Raw genomic sequence first — 20,384 nt, 5'->3', positions numbered from 1 at the left:
AAGTAAATGCAGTTTCGCAGTCTTACCTCGCTCTTGCCAAACTGTTGTCTGCCTTGACCCCTAGAATTGCTCACCGCATCTCAGCTCAAACATTTCTCCTTTCTCACTACCTTGTTGGTTCCCACCATTCCCTCTTACTAGTTTAAAACCTTCAGCATACTGCTAGCAAATTTCCCCACAAGAATATCTGTCCCCTTCCAATTCAGCTCCCTCTTATACAGGTCATTTCTATCCCTGAAGAGATCCCAGTGATTGAAAAATGGGAATCCTAACCCCTGCAGCAGCTCCTCAGCCACCCATTAGCTGCTCTATCTGACTGTTCCTAATCTCAATATTCCATTAGTTTTTAAACAAACCCCAACATGACATTTGCCATCCTTATTGACAGTTGAAATTAAAAGCTAACTTTTTGTGGTTCGGAGATGCGGACTCCCTGTAGATTTCTGAATTCAATCTCTATCTTGCCCGTTAAAATGCATAACTTCACTGTTTATGTCTGTTCTCATTTATTTCATCCACATTACATTATTATGCAAAGCTCCTTGTTCACTCTCTTGTCCTATCTGTATCCCTCCGCAAACTTCTTTTTGTGTCATACTCACCACTTGTCTCTGCTCCAATTTTTGAGTCATTCGCAAACTTGCCTACAATATACTCACTTTCCTCATCTAAGTCATCAAAATACTTTGTAATTTTTTTTTGTCCCCAGAACAGATTTATGTGGTACTCCACAGATTGACATTCTGTAAAATAAAATTCTTAATCAAACTTTTCTGATTGGGATTTCAAAGATCCTCTCTCCGTGTTAATACAGTAACTCCAAAGCCAAGGCTCCGATCTTATTCAGTAATCTTATGCATGGGTGCTATCAAATACCTTCAGAAAATTAAAACATATTACAATCACGGTTTCCTCCATTTTCTCCAAGAATTCCGATACTTTTATCAGGCAAGATTTCCATTTTAGAAAGCCATTCTCAGTTTTCTGCTGTAACATCCTTTTTTAAACACTCGACCATATTTTTCAATAAATGATGTTACACTAAGTAGCCTCAGTCAATCTTTTGAGAGCCGTAACTTTTTTATGAGTGAAGGTGTTGGGTGAAGGATCTACTATCAGCTCTCACTTCCAACTGCTGGAGAAGCACTGTCATCTACTGTGAAAATCTCAACAAAATGTATCTATGTTCATTTACTGAGAAAGCAATTCCACAAATGTTCTAGCTCATCACCTTCTGCTGGCGCTCCCAGATTTTATGAAGCAATTCATTGAAAGTCGACAAGGCTAATTAGCATCAAACCAAGATCAATATTTGAGCAGAAATATCTCAATTCCTGGTCACGTATTTTTGCTCATCTCTTTTTAGGACATTAGCTTCGACAATGTGGAGTCTGTGTGGGTGGAGCTATGAAATACCAAAGGACAAAAACATTAGTGTGTGTCATACAGAGACCCCCAGACTGCAGTGGTCATGTTGGAATAGTATGAAACAGGAAATTCGATGATGCCCTCCACCGCATCTCCTCCACTTCCCGCTCCTCCGCCCTTGAGCCCCGCCCCTCCAATCACCACCAGGACAGAACCCCACTGGCCCTCACCTACCAACCTCCATATTAATCGTATCATCCGTCGTCATTTCCGCCACCTCCAAACGGACCGCACCACCAGTGATATATTTCCCTCCTCTCCCCTATCAGCGTTCCGAAAAGACCACTCCCTCCGTGACTGCCTTGTCAGATCCACTCCCCCCACCAACCCAACCTCCACTCCAGGCACCTTGCCCTGCAACCGCAAGAAATGCAAAACTTGCGCCCACACCTCCTCCCTTACTTCCCTCCAAGGCCCCAAGGGATCCTTCCATATCTGCCACAAATTCACCTGCACCTCCACACATATCATCTATTGCATCCGCTGCACCCGATGTGGCCTCCTCTATATTGGGGAGACAGGCCGCCTACTTGTGGAATGTTTCAGAGAACACATCTGGGACACCCGGACCAACCAACCCAACCACCCCATGGCTCAACAGTTCAACTCCCCCTCCCACTCCACCAAGGACATGCAGGTCCTTGGACTCCTCCATCGCCAGACCATAGCAACATGACGGCTGGAGGAAGAACGCCTCATCTTCCGCCTAGGAACCCTCCAAGCACAAGGGATGAACTCAGATTTCGCCAGTTTCCTCATTTCCCCTCCCCCCACCTTGTCTCAGTCCCAACCCTCAAAATCAGCACCGCCTTCCTAACCTGCAATCTTCTTCCTGACCTCTTCGCCCCCACCCCCACTCCGGCCTATCACCCTCACCTTGACCTCCTTCCACCTATCGCACTTCCAACGACCCTCCCCAAGTCCCTCCTCCCTACCTTTTATCTTAGTGTGCTGGACAAACTTTCCTCATTCCTGAAGAAGGGCTTATGCCCGAAACGTCGATTCTCCTGCTCCTTGGATGTTTCCTGACCTGCTGCGCTTTTCCAGCAACACATTTTCAGCTCTGATCTCCAGCATCTGCAGTCCTCACTTTCTCCTTAAACAGGAAATTAGCCAAGCTAATGATATGGAGACATCTGTGATCATGGGTGATTTTAATCTGCATCCAGATTGAACAAATCAAATTAGCCACAATGTCTACTAGGGGGAATTCCTGGCCTACATATGGGATGGTTTTCTTAACCAACATGTGGATGAACCAACTAGAGAGGAGGCCATCTGAGACTGGGTACTGTGTAATGAGAAGGGAATCATTGCCAATCTAGCTGCGTGTGACTCCTTGGGGAAGAGCGACAATGACATGATACAGCTTTTTTATCAGGATGGAGAGTGAGCCAGCTGATTTGGAGACTAGGGTGCTGAATTTTAATAAAGGAAACTATGAAGGGATATAAGGCATGAGTTGGCGTTGATAGATTAGTGGAAGTTGCTTAAAGGTGCGACAGTAGATAGGCATTGGCAAATATTCAACAAAATCATGGGGGAACTGCAACAACTATTTATTCCTGTCTGGTACAAAAGCAAAATGGGTAACAGGGCCAATCCATGGCTTATAAAGGAAATTAGATAGTATCCAATTGAAGGAAGAAGCATAGAGATTGGCCAAGAAGAATAATAGGTCTGATGTTTGAAAGCAGTTTCGAATTCAGCAAAGAAGGACCAAGGGATTGATTAAGATGGGGAAAACACAGTAAAAAGGAAAGTAAGCTAACAGGGAACATGAAGACTGACACTACAAGGTTCTACAGTACGTGAAGAGAAAGAGATTGGTGAAGACAAATGTAGGTCCCTACAGATAGAAATGGGGAAATGTATAACAAAGGACAAAGGAACAGCTGAGCAACTGAATACATACTTTAGTTTTGTCTTCACAAAAAAGGACAGTTGTACAGGAGGTTGGTGAGGCTGCAGTTGGAGCATGTGTTCAGTATTGGTCACCTTGCTCGAGGAAGGATGTTATTAAACTGGAAAGAGTGCAGAAGAAATTTATAAGGATGTTGCTCGCACTCAGTGGTCTGAGTTATAAGGAGAGGCTGAACAAGCTAGAACTTCTTTTCTTGGCAGTCTAGGAGACTGAGAGGGGACCTTACAGAATTGTACAAAATTATGAGAGGCATACACTCGGTCTTTTTTGCCAGAGTTGGGGAATCGAGGATTAGATGGCATTAGTTTAAGGTTAACGGGGAAAAGTACAAAAGGGAACCTGAGGGGCAATTTGTTTACACAGAGGCTGGCACGTGTATGCAATGAGCTGCCAGCGGAAGTGGTTGAGGTGGGTACGTTAACAACATTTAAAGGCATTTTGACAAATACATGGATAGGATGTGGACCAAATGCAGGGAAATGGGGTTAGCATGGATGGACAATTTGGTCAGTATGGACCACTTTGGGCCAAACGACATGTCTCTGTGCTTTAGGGCTCTCTGACTCGAAGATACAAATCAAGTACCAGAAATCCTGGAGAATGCAAGATTTAGTGAGAGGGAAGAACTGAGGGAGGTCAATATTAGTAGAGAAATGGTGCTGGGAAATGGAGGGGATTGAACCTGATAAATCCTCAGGGCCTGATAAATCTGCATCCCAGAGCACTTAAGGAAGTGGTTCCAGAAATAGTGGATGCTTTGGTTGTCAGGATTCTTCAGAATTTGGTGCAGTCCCTGTCGATTGGAGGGCAGCTACTGCCACTCCAACACTCAGAAAGAGAGATACAGAGAAAGGGAATTCGAGACCAGTAAGCTTCAGATCAGTAGTGGGGAAAATTCTCAAATCCTTTACCCTTTATGACTGAGCATTGAGAAAGCCATGGCAAAATCAAACAGAGTCAGCATGGAGGTATGGAGGGGAAATCATGCTTGACAAATCTATTGGAATTCTGTGAAGATGTAACTATCAGAGTTGACAAAGGGGAACTGGTCAATATGGTATATTTGTACTTACAGAAAGCGTTTGACAATGCCCCATTTAAGAGGTCACTGTACAGGATTAAAGCACATGGGATTGGGGTAAGTGTACTGAGATAAATAGAAAACTGGTTGGCAGAGAAGGAACAGAGGAGGGCTTAAGGGGCCCATGTCAAACAGGCAGACAGTAACTAGTGGGGTGCCACAGGGACTCCAGCTATTAACAATATATATTAATGATTTGGATGAAGGAATAAAATGTAACATCTCAAGGTTTGCAGATGATACCAAGTTGGGTGGGAGGGTGATCTGTGATGAGGATGCAGAGACCCTATGGCATGGTCTGGACAGATTGGGTGAGCAGGCCAATCAATGGCAGATGCAGTTTATTTTAGATAAATGTCAGGTTATTCACTTTGGAAACAAAAGGAAGATGGTGGATTACTACCTGACTGGCTGCAAATTGGGAGAGGGGAGTGTGCTGCAGGGCCCACATGTCCTTGTGCACCAGTCGCAGAAGGTACGCATGCAGGTGCAGCAGGCAGTAAAGAAGGAAAATGTTATATTGACCTTCATTGAGAGATGTTTTGAGTACAGCAGCAGGGATACGTTGTTATAGTTGTACAGGGCCTTGGTGAGGCCACACCTCAAATACTGTGTGCAGTTTTGGTCTCCTTTTCCGAGGAAGGATGCTCTTGCTCTGGAGGGAGTACAGCGAAGGTTTACCTGACTGATTCCGAGGATGGTGGAACGGACATATGAGGACAGGTTGTCTAGCTTAGGATTGTTTTCACTGGAGTTTAAACGAATGGGAGGGGATCTCATTATAACAGGACGAGACAGGGTAGATACAGGGAGGATACTCCTGATGGTGGGTGTGTCCAGAATCAGGGGACACAGACTGAGGATTCGGGGTGGATCATGTAGGATGGAGATGAGGAGACATTTCTTCACCTAAAGAGTGATTGAGCCTGTGGAATTCATTACCACAGGAACTTGTTAATGCCAAAGCATCGAATGTATTGAAGACGCGGCTACATGTAGCATTTAGAGCAAATAGGACCAAAGGTAATGGGGAGTAAACAGGACGAGGCTATTGAGCTGGATGATGATGAATGGCAGAGCAGGTGCAAAGGGCTGAGTGGCCTTCTCCTGCTCCTATCTTCAATGTTTAAGAGGATATTGCCCTGAGAAAACCGTGGACATTAGTGCTTTCCCGTTTACCTCAAAATATCACTCATCACCCCACCCGAAAAATAATGTGGAGACGTAACCTCTCAAATTTCAATGACACAGCTCCTCCCAAGAGTCAAGGTGTGATGGTTGAGGTGCACCTTTGTTCATTCTTAACACAGGATGTCATTTTGTTCTGTGAGTGCTTGTGTGTGTCTGTATTTGTGTGTGTGTGTGTGTGTGCATGTGTATTTGTGTGTGTGTCTGTGTGTGTGCGCGTGTTTGTGCATATCCATGGCTATGTGTCTGTCTCTGTGTAGGTGTGTATGTCTGTGCATATCCATGGCGATGTGTCTGTCTCTGTGTAGGTGTGTGTGTGTGTGTGAGAGAGAGTGTGAATGTGAGTATGAGTGTGTGTCGCGCACGCGCGCGCGGATGTACATTTCTGTGTCCGTGGCATTTTGAAGCACATCATATTTCCTTGAAACTACTTTCTTTGTCAGAGGCCACCAGCATGCTCCAGTTGCTGGAAGGTGCTCTGATGTATTTCAGATTGCGTGCCTCCATGCAATGTAACTTTGCTGCTTGACGAAGATACTAATTCAGAACAGACAGCTTTTATCACCAGTTTCTCACTAACACTTACAGAGTGTCATTTTATGCCTTTAGTTTTAGCGTCTAAGGTGATGTCTTGTCACCCTGATAGCTCATGTCAAACCAATGGAAATCTTCCCATTCATTTCTCTCAGCCAATAGGGACTCTCTCCATGTATAGTCGATGTTCAGGGCTGTCATACCATTCTTCAGCATTCCTGAAGCAGACCCTTTGGTCCATCACTAGCTGCCTGGCTGTAGGAATCTCATCATGCAGGAAGTAAATTCACACGTCACATGCTTCCATTCTGTTGACATGTCCAAGACACACTTGTTGGATGATTTAGGACTTCTCCATTTGAGAGGACACAGAATTCAAGAATTTGTCATGTCACTTCCAAATCTCAGCATTCCAACTGGGATACCCTCGCCCACATCTCAATTAACCCAACAACCTCTGGAAGTCTCCATACAACAGCCTTTTCACTCCTCCCTCTGCATGTTCCAGGACCACAAAACTCCTTGCAAGTGCATCTGTACCCCTCAGCTTACTTCAGACCAGACCAGACATCCGAGGGAAAAGGAGAAGGTGAGGATTGCAGATCAGAGACAAAAAGTGTGGCGCTGGAAAACCACAGCAGGTCAGGCAGTATATCCAAGGAGTAGGACAGTCAACGTTTCGGGCATAAGCCTTTCATGGAGTTTCCTGCCCAAAACACCGACTTCTCGGTCAGGAGTGAAGACTATTGTTGGGACAAGGTCTGCTCTTGGAATTGGGCAGTAAAAATCAATAACTTCGTCATCATTCTAATAGAGGGCAATAATTCAACATCCTTGTGGATGGATTATCTCATGTTCTAAATAAAATACAATGATCATCACTGCTATGTGAATCATGAAAGAATTGGAAAACATTAACGGAGAGGTAACAAGGTCATAAAGTCACCAATTGAAACAGGAGAAGAAATCAAAGAGTACAGAAAAGCAAGTTGAAGCAGAATGATCAGAGCACACATTTGATTGAATGGCTCAGACAAAACAAGAACAGATGGAGAATTAATGGATATTTTTAGTTCAGAGAAATGAACTCAGCTACAACAGAAAGATGAAAAACTGAAGCAATTGCATTGAAAAGCAAAGACAGAAGAAGAATCTGAGTGCATTCCCAAATGTGACTAACTTAAACATGATGTCTTGATGAGACATTCAGGCAGATGGGAACGTGGGAGAAATTCATTACCAGGGACTTATAGAAAGGAGGTATGGCAGGTAGCACATCAGTCACCTGTGGGTCATTGTGGGAGTGAGAAGAACTCCCGGCAAAATACAAAAACATTTTTACTGGTCTGGACTTCATTTAGGTGGAGATGAAAATTGCCCGAAATGTCACACATGTCATGTAACTGGAAAACTTCAGGCAATAATAAAACCGGCAACTTTAATGCCCATCCCTGCATTTGAGGAACCTTTTACAAGGGTCTTACTTGATTGAGTAGGACCCCTACACAAAACAACAAGTGGTTATCAGTATTTGTTAACAATGATAGATGCGTCCATTTGATATCCACAGGCCATTCTATTTGTGCAATCCCACTGCTAGAAAGGTTGTAGAAGAGGTACACCAATGTTTAACTCGATACAGACCACCCACAGAGATACAATCAGGTCAAGGGGCAAATTTTACATCAAATGTATGCATGGAAGGTATGGGGAGCTTATCGGAGGAGAAAGTGAGGACTGCAGGTGCTGGAGATCAGAGCTGAAAACGTGTGGCTGGAAAAGCGCAGCAGGTCAGGCAGCATCCAAGGAACAGGGGAATCGACGTTTCGGGCATAAGCCCTTCTTCAGGAAAAAGGAAGATTCCTGAAGAAGGGCTTATGCCTGAACCGTCGATTCTCCTGTTCCTTGGATGCTGCCTAACCTACTGCGCTTTTCCAGCAACACATTTTCAGCATGGGTAGCTTATCCACTGCTTACCAACAAGCATGGTAAGGGAGTGTTCGAAAGGTGGCGTTAAACTTTAAAGACCATTAGTGAGCTTAGAGAAGACCATATCGAGGGCTTATTGTCAAGACAATCCAAACGACTGGATAAAGGAATTCCATTTGTACATCAATGAGTTTTGGGGCATGAGCTGAGAGGACCACTGAAAATAAATAAGGAGAAATTAGTGAGTCAGAGTTCAACGACTACATATTTGAACTGTGAATGATTAAATTGAGAGGGAGAGTTGGCTCCAATTATGCAATATCCTTACACACTTATGCCAAAGAAAGTTGGCATATGTTCAAAGACAGACTGAACGGATGTTCCAAAAACAACAGAATCAAAGTGAGTTGCAGCAACTGGAGCTCAGCCATAGTAATGGTGCCAAAGCCAGATGGTACCCATGGTTGTGTGCAGACTGTGGCAAAGTGAATGCAGTTGCAGAGTCTGATTCATATCCGATTCCACATTGGGAAGGCTGTATTGGAAAAGGTAGGACAAGCAACTTAGATTTGTAATTTGTACTTGCTCAGAGGATACTGGCAGGTACCTTTATCCGAAGGAGTGAAGACTATTTCGGCTTTTGTTAACTTAAAGTCATGCCAGTTGGTATGGAAAATGTGCCAGCCACATTTCAAAGGATAACCAATAAAGTCATTCCTGGGTTATCCAATTGTATGATGTACATCGACAAACTTGTGCTCTTTTACTCACACAGGGAAGTAACATTTGCAGCCTTTATTGGAACTATTTAATTGACTTTGGGAGGCAGGCTGGTGATAAACGTGGATAAGCGTGAATTCACCAAAGTCCGAGTCATGTGCCTGGGCCCTGTTATCAGGCATGGACATATGGTCCCAACCATAACATTGACAAAGAGAGCAGGACTATGATTCCTGGCAGTGAACAGGTTTACCAGAAGTTTGTACAAAATTGTAGTAGTGTGGTTGCTCCACTGACTGACTAATTGAAGAAGTGCTGGATATTTTAGCGGACAGTAGAATGTCAGAAGGCATTTGCCAGCCTGAAGGCTGTGTTAACCACTGCCCCAGTGTTAGCTACACCTAATTGCACAAAGCTACTCGAGATGGCTATTGATGTGGGTGTTGGTGCTGTATTCTTACAAGACGGCGATGAGAAGATAGGAAGCCCCATTGGTTATTTCATCAGGAAACTGAATATTTATCAGGAATATTCCATGATTGAGGAGACCTTGAGCTTGGTGTTCCAACATTTATATTGTCAGTAATGGGTCTTGTACAATTGTCTGTACTGATCATAACCCATTAAAGCTTTTGGAGAAATGTAAGGGCTGCACTTCCAGATGGTTTACATGGAGCTTATTACTGCAGCCATTCAATTTGAAACTTATACACGTGGCAGGATGAGAAAATGTAATTGCTGATGTGTTGTCACAACTTGGATGATGTAAGATGGAGGGAGTTGGTTGCAGGAGTAAATGGACAGAAACAGAATGCAGTAATGCATGGTTACAGTTGATGCAATTTGCGTGTATTGTCGCGTAATAATAGATTAAGACGAAGGGTTTTTAAATGAAATAATCTTTGTCTCTTATTAATGTTGCAGTAAAAGTACAACACGGGTACATAACCAACAATGCTGAAACTTGCCCAGGGATGTCCTGTACACACAAAGAAAACAGGACAAATTCCACCCAGCCAATTAACGCCCCATCAGTCTATTCTCGATCATTAGTAAAGTGATGGCAAGTATCATGAACAGTGCTGTAAAGCAGCACTTGCTCAGCAATAAGCTGCTCAGTGAGGCCCAGTTTGGGTTCTGCCAGGGCCAGTCAGCTCCTGACCTCATTACAGCCTTGACTCAAATATGGACAAAACAGCTGGGTGCTTGAGGGAAGGTGAGAGTGACAGCCCTTGACATCAAGGCTGCTCTCGATTGAATGTGGCTTCAAGGAACCATCGGAAATCGGGAATCAATGGGTGCAAACTCTCTGATGGTTGGAGTCATACCTGACACATAGGAAGATGGTCGTGATTGTTGGAGGTCATTCACCTCAGGGCCAGGACGTCTCTGCAGGAGACCCTCAGGGGAGTGTCCTCGGCCCGACCATCTTCAGCTGCTTCATCAATGCCCTTCCCCTCCATCACAAGGCCAGAAGTGGGGATGTTCGCCGATGATTGCACTATGTTCAGCACCATTACGACTCCTCAGATTCGGATGTCCATGTTCAAATGCTACAAGATCTGGACAATATCAAGGCGTGGGTTGACAAGTGGCAAGAAACGTTTCCATCAAAAGTAAAAGACAATCCAACCACTGCCCCTTGGCTTTCAATGGTATTACCATCACTGAATCCCATAATGTCAACATCCTGCGGGTTATCATTGACCAGAAACTCAACTGCACTTACCACAAACACAGTAGTTACAGTAGCAGGTCAGAAGTTAGAAATACTGCAGCAACGAATACTGCAGCCTGTCCACCATCTACAATGTACAAGTTGGAAGTGTGATGTAATACTCCCAACTTGCCTGGATGGGTACAACCCCATCAACACTCAACAAATTTGACACCATCCAGGAAAAGCAGCCCACATCCACGAGTGTATACTCCCTCCACCACACATGCTCAGTACACACTGCTGCTACTATCTACATGATGCACTGCATAAATTCATCGAGGATCCTCAGACAGCACCTTCCAAACCCACAACCACTTCCATCTAGAAGAACTAGGGCAGCGGATGTGTGGGAACTGCACTACCTTCAAGTTCCCCTCCAAGTCACGCACCATCCTGACTTGAAAATATAATGCCGTTCCATCACTGTCACTGGGTCAAAGGCCTGGAATTCCCTCCCTAATGGCATTGGGGGTTAACCCACAGCAGGTGGACCACAGTAGTTCAGGGCGGCAGCTCACCTCCACCTTCTCAAGGACAACTAGGGAGAGGCATAAAATGCTGGCCAGCCAGTGACACCCACAACCCATAAAATGAATAAAAGATAATAGTTCATTGTGTGTGTGAGAGAGATCGAGAGAGAGAGATCGAGAGAGAGAGATCGAGAGAGCGAGAGAGAGACAGAGACAGAGAGAAAGACCATATATCTGTGTGTGTGTGTGTAAGAGAGAGAGAAACACTATGCCTAAGAGTGTGTGTGTTTGAGAGTGAGTGAAAAGAGAGAGAGAAAAAGACCATGCCTGTGTGTGTGAGAGAGAGAGACAGAGAAAGACCGTATGTGTGTGTGTAGAAGAGAGAGAGAAACACTATGCCTGAGTGTGTGTATGTGTGAGAGTGAGTGAGTGAGTGAGAGAGAAATAGAGAGAGAGAGAAACACATGCCTGTGTGTATGTGCGTGTGAGAGAGAGAAATCATGCCTGTGTGTGAGAGAGAAAGAGAGACCGACAGACGCACAAACAAAGACCATGTCTGTGCATGACAGAGGGAAAGACCGTGTGTGTGTGTGTGTGTGTGTGTGTGTGTGTGTGTGTGTGTGTGAGAGAGAGAGAGAGAGAGAGAGAGAGAGAGAGAGAGAGAGAGAGAGAGAGAGACTCTGTGTGTGTTTGTGTGTGTGGTGTGTGAGTGTGTGTCAGGGGGGCAGGGGGAGTGGGGGGTGTGGTGGTGTGAGGATGCTGTCACTTTCAAAAGGTTACTTTGGCCTGTGTTTTTTTGAAGAGGGTTGTAAAGGCAGAGGTGCCAACGAGTCTAGAGTGCCTGTAGGTTTTTCTTAAAAATAGTTTAACAATGGAAAAAGAGTGGCCAGTTCAGGTTCTTCTAGTTTTGGTCTCGCTGCAGCAATCCCAAGATGTTTTGAGTATCAGAAGGTTGCAAGCTTCAGTAAATGATTCCTAACTGAGCACTCGGACATTTCTCTGGATGTTGTTCCCTCCGCCTGTAAGAATACGAGTTTGAATTTACATTTTTGCCAAGAGGTGTGTTTATGAGATGTTACAACATTGGATCAGGAAATGAGTAAGTTACTGTATCAAGTAGTCGGTTATGTTTTTCAATTGTTTACTTATTCTTAATGCCACTTTCTTTTGTTTGTGTTTAAATAAATTCTGTTTGGCTTAATGCAGAGTGGTTTAACCAACTGAATCACACCTGGAACGTCAATGTCACATTTCCTTTAAACAAAGAAAACCTTATTAACCGGAACTATGCCCCTCATGATTTTACAAACCTCTATAAGGTCACCCCTCAGCCACCGACGCTCCAGGAAAAACAGCTACAGCTTCTTCAGCCTTTCCTTGTCGCTCAAACCCTCCAACCCTGGCAACTTCCTTGTATATCTTTTCTGAACCCTTTCAAGTTTCACAGCTTCCTTCCTTTAGGAGGGAAACCAGAATTGCACGCAATATTCTAACAGTGGCCTAACCATTGCCCTGTATAGCTGCAACATGACCTCCCAACTCCTATATTCAATGCTCTGACCAACAAAGGGAAGCATACTCAATGCCTTCTTCACTATGCCTTCTTCCTGGGACTACACTTCCACGGAACTATGAACTCCAAGGTTTCTTTGATCAACAACACTCCCCAGGACATGACCATGAAGTGTGTAAGCCCAGCCCTGATATGCCTTTCCAAAATGCAGCACCTTGCATTTATCTAAATTAAACTCCATCTACCAACCTTTGGCCCATTGGCCCATCTGATCAAGATCCCGTTATACTCTGAGGTCACCTTCTTCGCTGTCCATTACACCGACAATGTTGGTGTCATCTGCAAACTTACTCCATATACCTCTATGCTCACACCCAAATCTTATAGCAGTGGATCCAGCACTGATCCTTGTGGCACATCACTGGTCATAGGCCTCCAGTCCGATGATCAAACATCCACCACCACCCTCTGTCTTCTACCTTCAAGCCAGTTCTGTATCCAAGTGGCTCGTTCTTCCTTTATTCCGTGAGATCTAACCTTGCTAACCAGTCTCCCATGAGGAACTTTGCCAAATGCCTTACTTAGGTTCATATAAATCACGTCCATCGCTCTGCCTCACTAATTCTCTTTGTTACTTATTCAAGAAACTCAATCAAGTTTGTAAGATATGATTTCCCATGCACAAAGCCATGTTGACTATCCCGAATCAGTCCTTGCCTTTCCAAATACATGTACATCCTGTCCCTCAGGATTCCCTCCAACAACTTGCCCACCGCCGAGGTCAGGCTCACTGGGCTGTAGTTCCCTAGCTTGTCCTTACCACCCTTCTTAAACAGTGGCACTACGTTAGCCAACCTCCAGTCGTCCAGCACCACACCTGTGACTATCGACGATACAAATATCTCAGCAAGAGGATTTACCCACCTTTATGTATTTTAAGACATCCAGCACCTCCTGCTCTGTAATCTGGACATTTTTCAAGATGTCACTATCTATTTTCCCACATTCTATATCTTCCATGTCCTTCCCCACAGTAAACATTGATGCAAATACTTCTTTTGTATTTCCCCCATCTCTTGCGGTTCGACACACAGGCTGCCTTGCTGATCCTTGAAGGGCCCTATTGTCTCCCTAGTTACCCCTTTATCATTAATGTATTTGTAGAATCATTTTGGATTCTCCTTAATCCCATTTGCCAAAGCTATCTCATGCCCCCTTTTTGCCCTCATGATTTCCCTCTTAAGTATACTCCTACTGCCTTTATACTCTAAGGATTCACACGATCTATTCTGTCTCTACCTTACATATGCTTCCTTCTTTTTCTTGACCAAACCCTCAATTTTTATAGTCACCCAGCATTCCCCACACCGACCATCCTTGCCTTTCACCCCAACAGGAACACTCTGTCTCGGTATCTCATTTTTGAAAACTTCATCATTTTCCAGCCATTCCTTTACCTGCAAAACTCCGCACCCAATCACCTTTTCAAAGTTCTTACCTAATACTGCCAAAATTGTCCTTTATCCAATTTAGAATGTTAACAGTTAGATCCTGTCTATCCTTTTCCATCACTATTTTGAAACTAATAGAATTCTGGTCGCTGGCCCCAAAGTGCTCCCCCACTGACACCTCACTCACCTGCCCTGCCTTATTTCCCAAGAGTGGGTCAAGTTTTACACCTTCTCTTGTAGGTTCATCCACACACTGAATCAGAAAATCTTCTTGGAAACACTTAACAAATTCCTCTCTATCTGAAGAAGAAGGGCTTATGCCCAAAACGTCGATTCTCCTGTTCCCTGGATGCTGCCTGACCTGCTGCGCTTTTCCAGCAACACATTTTCAGCTCTGATCTCCAGCGTCTGCAGACCTCACTTTCTCGTCTCTATCTAAACCCTTAACACTACAGCAGTCCCAGTCTACAGTTAGAAAGTTAAAATCCCCTACCATAACCACCCTATTATTCTTACAGATAACCGAGATCTCCTTACAAATTATTTTCTCAATTTCCCGCTGACTTTGTGGAGCTCCATAGTACAGTCCCGAAAAGGGAATAATCTCTTTCTTATTTCTCACTTCCACCCAAATGACTTCCCGGATGTATTCCCAGAAATATCTTCCTCAGTACAGCTGTAATGCTATCGCTTATGAAAAACGCCACTCCCCCCCCCCCCCCACCCCCTCCTCCTGTCTTGCCTCCTTTTCTATCCTTCCTGTAGCATTTGTATCCTCGAACATTAAGCTGCCAGTTCTGTCCATCCCTGAGCCATGTTTCTGTAAATGCTCTCATATCCCAGTCCCATGTTCCTAACCATGCCCTGAGTTCATCTGCCTTCCCTGTTAGGCCCCTTGCATTAATGTAAATGCAGTTTGATTTATCGGTCCTACCTTGTTCTCTGCTTTGTCCCTGCCTGCCCTGACTGTTTGACTTGCTCTTCTTCCCAACTGTACCAGTCTCAGATTGATCTCTTTCCTCACTATCTCCCAGGGTCCCACACCCCCACCTTATTACTTTAAATCCTCCCAAGCAACTGCAGCAATCTCCCTCTAATTCCCTCCCAATTCAGGTGCAACCCATCCTTCTTGTATAGGTCACTCCTACCCGAGAAGGGCTTCTAGTGATCTAAAATGTGATCCCTTCTCCCATACACCAGCTCCACAGCTATACATTCATTTGGACATTGCCCTCCCTCCCTTTCCTGGGGCTCTCCATCTCCATCAACAGTGACCGACTCAACACAGACATCTTCTACAAACCCACCGGCTCCCACAGCTAAACAAGGACAGAATCCCCCTGATCTTCACCTTCCATCTCACCAACCTCAGGATACATTTCATCATCCTCTGCCATTTCCACCACCTACAAATGGACCCCAGCACCAGAGATATATTTCCCTCCACACCCTTATTTGCTTTCTGTAAAAACCATTCCCTCCGCAACTCCCTTGTCAGGTCCACACCCCATACCCCACCAACCCACCCTCCCCTCCTGGCACCTTCCTCTGTCACCACAGGAATTGCAAAACCTGTGTCCCGAACTCCCTCTCACTTCCCAAATGCCCCAAAGGAGCCTTCCACACCCATCAGAGCTTTTGCTGCACTTCCACACGTCATTTACTGTATCCATTGCTCCCGATGCAGTCTCCTTTACATCGGGGATACAGGTCACCTACTTGTTGAGCTCTTAGAGAAAATCTCCGGGACACCCGCACCAACCAACCGCACCAACCAACCCCACCACCCTGTGGCTGAAAACCTCTCAACTCCCCCTCCCACTCTGCCGAGGACATGCAGGTCCTGGGCCTCTATCACTAAACCCTAACCACCCGACACCTGGAGAAAGAATGCCTCACATTCTGCCTTGGGACATTGCAACCACACACTATCAATGTGGATTTCACCAGTTTCCTCATTTCTCCTCCCCCTCAACATCACCCCCCCCCAATCCCAGCCCCAACCTTCCAATTGGCACCGCCCTCATGACCTGTCCTGCCTGTCAATCTTCCTTCCCACCTATCCACTCCACCCTCCCCTCCGACCTTTCACCTTTACCCCCAACTCCATCCAGCTAATGAACTTTCAGCTACCTTACCCCAGGCCCACCCCCTTCCATTTATCTCTCCACCTCCTTGGCTCACAGCCTCATTCCTGATGAAGGACGTTTTCCCAAAATGTCGATTCTCCTGCTGCTCAAATGCTGCCTGACCTGTTGTGCTTTTCCAGCACCACATTCTCGACTCTGATCTCCAACATCTGCAGTCTTCACTTTTTCCTAGACGTTCATCTGCTCGATCCTCCTATTCCTAGCCTCACTAACTCACAGCATCGGGAGTAATCCAGATATTACTACCCTCGAGGACCTCCTTTTAAAATTCCTGCCTCACTTTCTTTCTCCTCTCTTCAGCATCTCATCCTTTTTCCTTCCTGTGTCATTGGTTCCAGTGTGCACAGTGACCTGCTGCTGGTCCCACTGCCCTTTGAGAATATTCTGCCTTGATCCTGGAAACAGGGAGACAACACACCATTCTGATTTCTCGCTGTCGGCCGCAGAAACATCTGTCTGTGCCTCTTACTAGAGAGTCCCCTCTCACAATCGATCGCTTGGTACCTGACATACCCCTTGTTACATTACAGCCTGGCTCGGTCCCAGAAACTTGACCGTTCATGCTGCTTTCTCCTGAAAGGCAATCACCCCCTACATTTTCCAAAACAACATACTTGTTTGAGATGGGGTTAGTCACAGGAGACACCTGCACTACCTACCTCCCTCTCCTACTTTTCCTGGTTTTTCTCCCTTCCTTAAAACTACCATCCGTCAGATGCCCCTAGCTCCTGTAAATTCCTCATTGCCTCAAACTGCCGCTCCAACTGATCGATGCGATCTGATACGATTCAGAACCAAACACACTTACTGCTGACATCATCATCAGTATTAAGGAAACTCTCCCTAATCTCCAACAGCTGACAGGAAGAGCACATCACTCCACTCAAGGCCATCTTTGTACCTTAACAACCTCCAGAAAATAGCATAGTCTTATGCACTAAAAAAAAACACTAATCCAGTCTAACTGAGTATCTATGTTTCATATTTTTTTTTATTTTAATCAAAGGACAGATCTAAAAAAAAACAAAAAATAACCAACTCCATTCACTATTAAAAATGACAGCAATATTACACTTAAAAACCACGCACTTATCTGCTCCTGTGCTGTGTGCTCTCCAACATAGTTTCTTCGGATGACAGCTGTGAATTTCACTGTTTGTCAATTTTTCTCCAACGCACCCCAATGTCCGGAAACACTTGAACTCAAACAGCAAAGGCAGTAACTGTGCAGATTCACTGCTGTGTCAGTCAGCAGTGTAGGTTTCTTTCTCTCTGTCTCTGTCTCTCTCCCTGACCATGTGGTCACTACCTTTGTTCACTTCCTCCTTTTTAAAGTGTCATTGTTTTGATCTTTTCTCCCAAACTTCCAAAACAATGCAACAGCTTAAAAAACAGTAATTGTTGCTTGTGGAATTCGAGAAACTCACTTCCAACATCTAATATACCCTAAAAGCAAGCAGTTCTTACAGCCAAAGCTTTTCCCATCCTCCATCGTGGATTACCCAAATCCTGGTAGCTTTTGCTCCATCTCCATGGCAATCCCTATCACTCATCAATTGGTTTTCCCTGTTTCAGTTTGCTTACTTGTCTTCTAATCCTGACCAGTGTAGGGCAGAAATGTTCAATTTTGTTTTTCTTTTAGCAACATTTCGGTTTTGTTCAGTTCTATAACAATAATTCACTATCTTTTTTATAAGACCTTTCCACTTCTCTAATGGCTACATTTAATGCCTTCAGTTGTGAGGAATATTTGTCCGTATTCTCGAAGAAACGGAGCCCATCTTGTACCAACCTGGTTGAATGTCAGACAGATCAGGGAGTCAGGTATCATTCACCCCTAGATGGACACTGTCAAGGAAAGCCCAGACTTCAGTCAGGTTTTCTCTTGTTTCTCACCAGCTATTCCTTAAGATACTGAAAATTGACTGTCCTCCAGTCCATTTCGGGAGTTCTTAATCAATGAACCTTCAACCGTCAGTCGGGCCAATGGGGGTGCCACAGTGGGGGTGATCCCTTCAAAAAGGAACTAACTTGCATCAGAGATGCTAAAATGGCTCAATATATCTAATGCAAAACTAATTTATTTGACTTTTATCTAAAATATTAAACCTGTCTCACACAGGTTAATGAACCTGAGCATAAACAGACTCAGTGAACATGGCTTGGGCCTGGGTGTGGTTAACAGCACAATCTCATTGCTGTAGTTCGTTATGAACACGTCGGTGTCTCAGCAGGTGGAATGAGTGAGCAAACCCTTCTTACACACGGAGCAGGTGAATGGCTTCTCCCTGGTGTGAACTCACTGATGTTTGATGTCAGATGATTGACTGAACCTGGTCCTGCAGTGAGAGCCGCAGAAAGGTTTCTCATCATTGTGAACATGTTGGTGGAACATCAGTTTCCTGGAACCTTTAAAGCACTTCCCACATTCTGGACATTTAAAAGGCCTGGTCTCAGTGTGAACTCACTGGCCTCCCAGTAGGACAGAAGAGTGAGTAAATCCCTCCCTAAACACGGCGCAACAAAATGGTCTCACCCTTGTATGAACTCACCGGTGTTTTTGCACATAGGATATGGTACAGAATGCCTTCTCATTCGGCTCAGGGGAACCGTCTGGGTTTGCCGATATATCTGCAGCTGGATGACTGAATGAACGCCTTGCTGCAGTCAGAGCAGGTTCTCAGCCTCTACCCAGTGTGATCTCGCTGGTGTGTAGTGAGTTGAAATGATTGCCTGAACTTAATGCCGCAGTGAGAACTCCTGAATGGTCTCTCCTCTGTTCGAATACGTCAATGGGGCACTTCAGTTGCCCAGAATTTCTGTGACATTTTCCACAGTCTTGTCATTTTAAAAGGTCTTTTATCTGGGTGAACTCTATGGTCTGCCTGCAGTTGAGAAGACTTAGTGAATCCCTTCCCACACTTGGAGCAGGTGAATGGTCTTTCCTCAGTGTGAGTGCATTGATGAATTTCCAGTTGAGGTGGGGATTTGAATCCTCCCTCACTGTCCTCATATTTCCATCCTTTCTCCCCAGCATGACTGTGATTATATCTTGACAGTTCAGATGATTTCACCCACACACAGGACAGGTGCACAGTTTCTCCTCACTTGGTGTTTTCTCCTTCCAATTCCAGAGTTGAACAATATTCCAAACATAAAATAAAAATCAATCTTTCCAATTCTAATATGATACCTGGTTCTGTTTCCTGACCACAGACTATCCCCTTCACATAATCTGTGAAGCTAATTAAAGAGGAGAGTGAGTGAGAGAAGCCCACAGTCTGACTGAATGGTCCTCCCTGAGACCTGGCTGCAGGGTGAAGTTCATGGACATTCCTGAAGAGGGCGCGCGATGTCTATCCCAAAGGACACCAGTGCGCAGGCGCCGATTGAGCAGGTTGGAGCATGCGCACATTGACTGAAGGCCCCATTTTCAGTCTCCAGGTAATGGCGGGGAGAGGGTGGTTCTGGAGGAATAATAGAGCCAGCGGTGGGAGAGGTGGTGCGATCCGTCTTGGTAATGCCGAGTAAACGTCCCGCGAAGTATTAGCGGGTCCCGCGGTTTCAGCCCTGAGTTTAATTCCCGGGACCTGGGCCGTGGCCGCCATTTTGTTTGGGACGAGGCGCATGCGCGGTTATTCTGGTGACGCACAGCGAGTGGGCGGGGCCTGCGGTCCCAGTGACGGAGACAATGGAGACAATGGAGATGGGGCGGGGCCTGTGGGGCGGGGCCTGTGGGGCTGACCCGAGGGGGGGGGGGACAGGCATTCCCAGCTCTGGGGGAGGGGGGGGAGACAGGCATTCCCAGCTCTGGGGGGACAGGCATTCCCAGCTCTGGGGGGGGGGGGGAACAGGCATTCCCAGCTCTGGGGGGGGGGACAGGCATTCCCAGCTCTGGGGGGGGGGACAGGCATTCCCAGCTCTGGGGGGGGGGACAGGCATTCCCAGCTCTGGGGGAGGGGGGGGGGGAGACAGGCATTCCCAGCTCTGGGGGAGGGGGGGGGGGAGACAGGCATTCCCAGCTCTGGGGGAGGGGGGGGGAGACAGGCATTCCCAGCTCTGGGGGAGGGGGGGGGGGACAGGCATTCCCAGCTCTGGGGGAGGGGGGGGGGACAGGCATTCCCAGCTCTGGGGGAGGGGGGGGGGACAGGCATTCCCAGCTCTGGGGGAGGGGGGGGGGACAGGCATTCCCAGCTCTGGGGGAGGTGGGGGGGACAGGCATTCCCAGCTCTGGGGGAGGGGGGGGGACAGGCATTCCCAGCTCTGGGGGAGGGGG

At 45.9% G+C, this 20,384-nt stretch overlaps 1 gene segment (V, D, J or C); it reads right to left on the bottom strand.

Moving 5' to 3' along the window:
• LOC148135920 (Ig heavy chain V region-like) overlaps positions 1–19,001 on the bottom strand; it is a 49,796-nt gene extending 30,795 nt beyond the window's left edge. Inside the window, 1 exon segment of the V gene segment in view lies at positions 18,661–19,001. Coding sequence covers positions 18,661–18,703 — 43 coding nt within the window.
• Positions 19,002–20,384: the final 1,383 nt, after the last annotated feature.

This window comes from Chiloscyllium plagiosum, unplaced genomic scaffold (genome assembly GCF_037043375.1).
Source record: "Chiloscyllium plagiosum isolate Xiang-an unplaced genomic scaffold, Cpla_swu_hap1 HiC_scaffold_48, whole genome shotgun sequence".
Taxonomy (NCBI): Eukaryota; Metazoa; Chordata; class Chondrichthyes; order Orectolobiformes; family Hemiscylliidae; genus Chiloscyllium; species Chiloscyllium plagiosum.
The sequence above is the reverse complement of the archived record's forward strand: the minus strand, read 5'-3'. Positions and strand labels throughout refer to the sequence as shown.